This window comes from Papio anubis, chromosome 7 (genome assembly GCF_008728515.1).
Source record: "Papio anubis isolate 15944 chromosome 7, Panubis1.0, whole genome shotgun sequence".
Classification (NCBI taxonomy): Eukaryota; Metazoa; Chordata; class Mammalia; order Primates; family Cercopithecidae; genus Papio; species Papio anubis.
The window spans coordinates 32,308,130-32,315,714 of NC_044982.1; the positions used below are offsets into that span (position 1 = coordinate 32,308,130).

Sequence of the window (7,585 nt, forward strand, 5' to 3'; positions counted from 1 at the left end):
TGGGGTTGATTAGGTCTGATAAAACCAAATCCCAAAGGAAAACAGCAGGAAAGGGATAGAGACCCCATTTCACTTATTCCTTCTTTCAACACATTTTAGTACCTATGATGCCAGGAACAAATCTACTTGCTGGGAACACAGTGGTGTGAGCAAGTCAGGGAAAAACCCAGATTTTCATGGAGCTTGTGTTCTGCTGGGGAGGTGGGCAATAATCAAATAAGCAAATAAACAAGAGAAACATCAGATGGGAGTAAACAGCCTGAGAATGAAAAGGGTGGTGCGATGGTGACCCTCAGAGATCTGAACGGTGAGAAGTCTGCCATGTAAATATGACAGGGAAAAGCATTCTAGACCATAGGAGCAAATGCAAGGGCCTTTAGAGCAGAAACAACTGTTCAAGACCAGAGGCAGCTGGTTTGGCTGTAGCGTGGTAGGTTACGGCCAGCATGGAGCAAGGAGCAGAGAGTCGGGGCAGATTGTCTGGGCTTTGTAAAGCAGCACAAGGAATTCTAGGAGCAAAGGGAAGCCACAAACACATTTTAGGCAGGAAAGTGATAAATCCGATTTCTCTGGCTGCTCTATGGAGAATGGGTTGAATAGGGGCCAGGCATGGCGGCTCATGTCTATAATCCCAGCACTTTGAGAGGCTGAGGCAGGCAGATCTCTTGAGGTCAGGAGTTTGAGACCAGCCTGACCAACATAGTGAAACCCCGTCTCTACTACAAAGACTAAAATTAGCCAGGCATGGTTGCACATGCCTGTAATCCCACCTACGTGGGTGGCTGAGGCATGAGAATTGCTTGAACTCAGGAGGTGGAGGATGCAGTGAGCTGAGATTGTGCCACTGCATTCCAGCCTAGGTGACAGAGCGAGACTCTGACTCAAAAAAAAATAAAAATAATGGTGGCTGGGCGCGGTGGCTCACGCCTGTAATCCCAGCACTTTGGGAGGCCGAGGCGGGCGGATCACAAGGTCAGGAGATCGAGACCACGGTGAAACCCCATCTCTACTAAAAATACAAAAAAATTAGCTGGACGCGGTGGCGGGCGCCTGTAGTCCCAGCTACTCAGGAGGCTGAGGCAGGAGAATGGTGTGAACCTGGGAGGCAGAGTTTGCAGTGAGCCGAGATCGCGCCACTGCACTCCAGCCTGGGGAACAGAGCGAGACTCCATCTCAAAAATAAAAATAAAAATAAAAATAAAAATAATGGGTTGCAGCACTTTGGGAGGCCGAGGTGGGTGAATCACAAGATCAGGAGTCCAAGACCAGCCTGGCCAAGGTGGTGAAACCTCATCTCTACCAAAAATACAAAAATTAGCCGGGCATAATGGTAGGTGCCTATAGTCCCAGCTACTCGGGAGGATGAGGCAGAGAACTGCTTGAACCCAGGAGGTGGAGGTTGTAGTGAGCCAAGATCACGCCACTGCACTACAGCCTGGGCAACAGAGACTGTCTCAAAAAACAATAAAAATAATGGGTTGTATAGGGGTATAGGGGCAAGAGTGGAAGCAGGGAAGCAGGGAGATGGGGTAGGAAGCTCCGATGTGCGCCAGCAGAGACAATGGCAGCAGAGTGGAGAGAGGGTTCTGGGTATCATTTGGAGTCAGCATCAATAGGACTTGCTGATGGATTGGATGTGGTGTGAATAAAAAGCAGAGGCGAGAATGACTCCCCAGGAGTACAAGGATGCCAACCACTGCAGGAAACCTAGACAGGAGAAGGGCCTAAGGGAACTTCTTCCCTAATGATTCCTCCCTCACCAAATGGGCAAAGGCCTGGGCTTAACGCTCCCATTACATCCCTGCTGCTGCTCGTTACAGGAGGCTGCCTTCACCCTTGTCCCACCAGGCAGAGGAAGCATGCAAATTAGCCACTGCAAGGCTGTGTCCTTATCTGTGACTGGGCCTACCTGCCTGAGAACATTGCAAGGACTAAATAGAATGCCTGGCACAGATTTGACTCCAGGTGCTGGCCTGGCCTCCATGGCCCAGGGCCAGCCTCACAGTGGGCCCCTTTCAAGCCAACCTGTGGTGGCAGCAGCCCCTTCCCCACTGGGAATGCCAGGTTTCTCCCATGGGAGGGAGGGCATTTCCAGGTAGCCAGAGCCCCACCCTTCAGCTGGAAAAGCACCCAAGGTCACTTCTAGATCCAATTCAGAGTCCCCAGAATAACTCTTTTCATCCCCCAAGCCCTAGACCTGAGTGTGTCCCATCAAGAGACAGAGGTCACTCTTGTCCCCTTAAACCAAAGGGGAGCAAGGGAATGGGCAATCACATCCTGGCAAAACAAATACCAGAGACCAAGCACTGTGGGCACCACATCACTTTATTTCTTTGGTTTTCAAACTTTACTCTCGGACAAGGCAAACTCGGTCTCCCACCTGCCTGGCGGCTTTGTGATCCCTCACTGAAGATGGGCCTCCAGCTCCAAGGAGACGCTCAGCAGAAAGATGGACTCCCCAACAACCAGCCAGGCTGGCAGAGGACTGCAGGGTCCCAGCAGGTGGATCAAGCACCCACAAGCAGAGACTCTGGGCTATAACCCCCAGAGCCTGCATCTCCTCCCAGCCTTGCCCCACCTGGTACCACACTCCTTGCAGGGGACAGGCCAGCCCCTCAGTGATCTCTGGCGCCTCAATGCCGTTCCTTAAAGGCCAGCTGTGGTTCTTCCTATACATCCCTGCTGCTACTCATGCTGAACCTGGCACCTTCTCCCTTGGGGATGCCAGGCACAAGCTGCTGATCAGCTCCACGTTTGCTTTTTTTTTTTTTTTTTTTTTTTCCCTCCAAGAGATGGGGTCTCACTACATTGCCGAGGCTGGTCTCTAACTCCTGGCCTCAAGTGATCCTCCTGCCTTGGCCTCCCAAAGTGCTAGGATTACAGGCATAAGCCACCACATCTGGCCCCCATATTTGAGCCTAATGTTCGGGAAACAACTGAGTAAAGAGGATGCCAACCCCCAAAAGAAACTGAAGATCTACGTTCTGCCCAGTGGGACTGATAACCATGCTATGATGCTCCTTTTGTCCCCAGGAAAAGCTGAAAGCAGCTCTAGCTAAGCAACCCCCCTCTAAACCCCCTGACATACATACAGTTTCCAACTCCAGCAAGGGGGCCAGCCAACCCACTCAAATCAAAACCAAAAACTAAATCATAACAGTAAAAATGTGACCAGCAAACAACCAAAGAGAACATCTCTGGTCCCACAGCTTCCTACAGGAGACCAGATGGCTGATTTCTGGCACTCTGTCTGTCCTGGAGCCAGAAAATAACACAAATATACCCTTGGACTTAGGGTAGACACTGTGGGACCCAGAGCAAAGGACATCCTGGCCAAGCCTGGGGTCAGCTCCGGTCCCTGACCTTCTCCAAACTGGTCCCCCTTCCTCCCAGCCCCTTTTGTACCTCCCTGTCAGCCATCTACCAGGGTGAGGCCATCATAGAGGGCTCGCTTCCACATGTAGTATGTGGAGCGGGCAGTGAGGGGGAAGAGGGCACTGAACTCCTTGTAGGAGGGGAAGCTCTTGGACTGGAAGCGCTTCTGCAAGAACAGCTTGGCCTGGGCCTTAAACTTCGTGGTAGCGATCATGTCCATTACCAGCAGCCGGCCATCCCTCCCACCCGCTGCTGCCACCACAGGTTGGCTCAGCAGGGGCCCACTGTGGGGCTGGCCCTGGGCTGTGGCCCCCTCTTGCAGGGCCCCCTCTCTGGAAGGCCCTCCCTCTGCATCTTCTGAAGAAGCCCCCACAGGTGGGGCCATCACAGTTGTCACATCCCTGCCAGCCTCCTCCTCCTGCTTCTCCTCAGCCTCCTGACCTCCTTTGCCCAAGGTGGGGGCTGGCACCTGGAGTTTGGACAGGCCTCTGGGCCAACCCCGAGCAAGACTCTTCCAGACCCAAAAGGCAGAAGGTGACAGGCTGGGGTAGCGGAGGCGGAAGCGGCAAAAAGGGAGATGCCCACTCAACACCTGCCTGCGGGCAGCCCTGCGCAGACGCCTCTGCCAACGGGACAGGGGCATCCTTAGTGGCAGGAGCTCCTGGGGGGTGGGAGGCTCCTCATCCGTGGCCTTCCCTGCCCCCTCTTCTGCTTCACTCTTCCAAGGAATTACAGCCCCTTCCCCAACAGATGCTGGTTGGGGAGTCCCAGGAGCAGAGAGGGCTGGTGCTGGCTTGAAGCTGGGGTTCCTCCGGAGGGCCTTTCGCCGCCAATTGTAATAGGTGGACCGTGAGATGCCAGGGAACCTACGTTTGAAGCAGCGATAGGGTACCAGTGTGTTCAGGGAAATGCAATGCTCCAGGTACAACTTGGCCCGCTGCATTAAGACCATTCCAGGGCTTGACACCGCCAGTGCTGAGCACTCCAGCTCCTCCTCAGCCACCTGCTCCTCTGGCAGCTTCTCTAGCTCCTCCATGCCCAGCACCTCCTTGGGGGGCAGGGCCGGGCAGGTGCCAGAGCCCAGCAGCTCATGCTTCCAGGCGTAGTAGGTTGAGCGGGAGATCTCGGGGAACCGCTGGAGGAACTGCTGAAGCGGCACGACGCCCCCCCGGTGGAAGCTATCCTGCAGGAAGTGCTTGGCGGAGAAGCGGGCAGCCACCCTCTGCCGGTGCTCCTGGGACTGCCGCCGCCAGCGGTAGAAGGTGCTCTTGGTGACGCTGTAGCGCTCACACAGGTGAGAGTAGCTGAGGCCAGGTTCGCGGTTGAGCAGCTCCAGGGTCTTGGCTGGCGATGACAGTGGGGCCAGGGTTGGAAGAGCTGGGGCCATGCCAGGAGCACCTTCAGCCTCCACCTCTTCCAGCCCCACCACAGGGGCAAAGTACTGGTGGCGGAAGAAGTGGCTGGTGAGGGGCTGACCAGCCCACATGATGTGCAGCGTGGAGGGCATGTGGTCGCAGCGGCGGGGCCGGATGACACGGTTGAAATAGGGCCGGATCTTGAGGTTGCGCATGGGGTAGATGGAGTAGATGTTCCGCCGGAGCACAGAGGCGAGAGCATACAAGTGCCACACGTTGGAGAAGCTGCTGGGGAAGCAGGAGGCCTTGACGTCAGCATCGAAGATGGCCTCCAGCGTGGCGGGGGGCAAGCTGGTCATCTCAGGGGACTCCTCAGAGCACAGGGAGTAGCGCACGGCCTGCAGCATCACTTTGGAGTCGATCATGCCCTGGAGGTAGTAGTGTCTGTGCAGCAGCATTTCCACCACTGTGCGGGCCCGCAGCTCCAGGCTGAGGCCCGCGTCACCCCACAGCAGCATGCTGGCCGCCTCGAACAGCAGGCTGCCCTCGCCCTTGCACACCAGCGGCAGCATGTTCCGTGGAGCATCGTCGGGATACAGGCTCAGGGCCACCGAGTCCACTTCCAGCACCTGGAGGCCAGGGCCTCCCTCCCGGCAGGTGGGAAGAGTGAAGGAAGACAGGACCTGCTTGGCCTCTAGGGCAGCACCTACGAGACCCTCCAGGCCTTCGCACTCCACTGCCTCCTGCAGCTCCTGCAGCACCCGCTGCACCAACTGATTCCGAGAAGTCATCCTGCCAGGGCAAAAGATAGAGGGGCAGTGGTCAGGTCGAAGTGCCCAGATGATGACTAACAAAGGTGCCCTGTCCACTCCTGCACTTTCTGGTAAAAGGTAATGTCTATCTGCTCCTATCCTCCCAGAACAGACGGGATTGGTTCATCACTGAATGGTATTGAGGAAAAGTGTGGTCTCTGGAACGTGGCTTTGAATCCTGGCTCTGACGTAAGCTTGGTCACCTTGGGTCACTTAACCTGTCTATGCTTCTGTTCATTTTCTATAAAATGGGAATGGGGTTTTAAAATCTGCATTATAGGCCAGGCACGGTGGCTCACACCTGTAATCCTAGCACTTTGGGGAGGCCAAGGCAAGTGAATCACTTGAGGTCAGACGTTCGAGACCAGCCTGGCCAACATGGTGAAACTCCGTCTCTACTGAAAATACAGAAATTTGCCAGGCATGGTGACGGGAGCCTGTAATCCCAGCTACTCTGAAGGCTAGGGCAGGAGAATGACTTAAATCCAGGACGCAGAGGTTGCAGTGAGCTGAGATCAAGCCACTACACTCCAGCCTGCACGACAAAGTGAGACTGCCTCCAAAAGGGGGAAAAAAAATTAATAGAATGTGCTTGATTGAGTTGTTCCGGGCATAAATGAGACAATAAAGGGATGTTGGCTGGGCGTGGTGGCTCATGCCTGTAATCTCAGCACTTTGGGAGGCTGAGGTGGGTGGACTGCTTGAGTCCAGGAGTTCGAAACCAGCCTGAGCAACATGGCAAAATGCCATCTCTACAAAAAATACAAAAATTAGCCGGGCATGGTGGCATGTGCCTATAGTCCCAGCTACTTGGGAGGCTGAGGCAGGAAGATCATCTGAGCCTGGGAATCCCAGGCTGCAGTGAGCAATGCTCACACCACTGCACTCCAGCCTGGGTGACAGGAGTGAGACCTTGTCTCAAAAAAAAAAGAGAGGCCAGGTGCGGTGGCTCATGCACTTTGGGAGACTGAGGCAGGCGGATCACTGAAGGTCAAGAGTTCGAGACCAGCCTGGCCAACATGGTGAAACCCCATCGCTACTAAAAATACAAAAAAAAGAAAAAGTTAGCCAGGCATGGTGGCACGCGCCTGTAATCTCAGCTACTCAGGAGGCTGAGGCACGAGAATTACTTGAAGTTGGGAGGTGGAGGCCGCAGTGAGTAGGGATCGTGCCACTGTGCTCAAGCCTGGGTGACAGACCGAGACTCTGTCTCAAATAAATAAATATAAACGATGCTATTTTTTAAAAAAAGTAAAGAAAGAAAACCATGATCCTTAAGTACATGTCTTTTTCAATACTGGGTGTAATCAAATGGGTCATACTCATAACACGCTTGCTGCAACCCGAGGTACGATGAATGTCTCCACTGGATGATTGTTCTGCTTTTCTGATAAATTAGCTCCCTTTAGCATGATGTACAATTTTTACTTGAAAGAAAGTCTAATAAACACTGGTCATTCAGATTCAGATATATTTGGCAGATATTTTCTCAAAAATGAATGAAATGAACCTGTCATTTCAAGGGAAACAACTATTTGCTACCAATAAAAAATTATGAGCTTCCATTTGAAAATTCCAATTTTGGGAAACCTATATCCATTACAGTGATCTTAATAGCTTCCTAATATCCAAAGATTTTTTTAATGAGATCAGTGGTGACATAAACAAATGTTTTGTTTTGTTTTGTTTGTTTTTGAGACTGAGTCTCGTTCTGTCGCCCAGGCTGGAGTGCGGTGGTACAATCTCAACTGGCTGCAACCTCTACCTCCCGGGTTCAAGCAATTTGCTTGCCTCAGCTGCCCGAGTAGCTGGGATTACAGGTGCATGCCACCATGCCCAGCTAATTTTTGTATTTTTAGTAGAAGCAAGGTTTCACCATGTTGGCCAGGCTGGTCTCAAACTCCTGACCTCAAGTGATCTGCCCGCCTCAGCTTCCCAAAGTGCCTGGGATTACAGGCGTGAGCCATCATGCCAGCCCTAACAAATATAATTTTTTATGCTGTATAATGAATTGTCAATTGTTTCCACTAAAGATCTACATCA

At 53.0% G+C, this 7,585-nt stretch overlaps 1 protein-coding gene across 1 annotated transcript; it reads right to left on the reverse strand.

Moving 5' to 3' along the window:
* Nucleotides 1–2,307: 2,307 nt before the first annotated feature.
* Nucleotides 2,308–5,860, reverse strand: VRTN (vertebrae development associated). Its single transcript, XM_021941389.2, has one exon. The coding sequence runs from the start codon at nucleotides 5,519–5,521 to the stop codon at nucleotides 3,413–3,415; it is 2,109 nt and encodes a 702-aa protein (XP_021797081.2). The 5' UTR covers nucleotides 5,522–5,860; the 3' UTR covers nucleotides 2,308–3,412.
* Nucleotides 5,861–7,585: the final 1,725 nt, after the last annotated feature.

Bases quoted from the DNA above. Each gene is read 5' to 3' on its own strand.
- VRTN (XM_021941389.2), bottom strand. From the start codon at position 5,521: ATGACTTCTCGGAATCAGTTGGTGCAGCGGGTGCTGCAGGAGCTGCAG.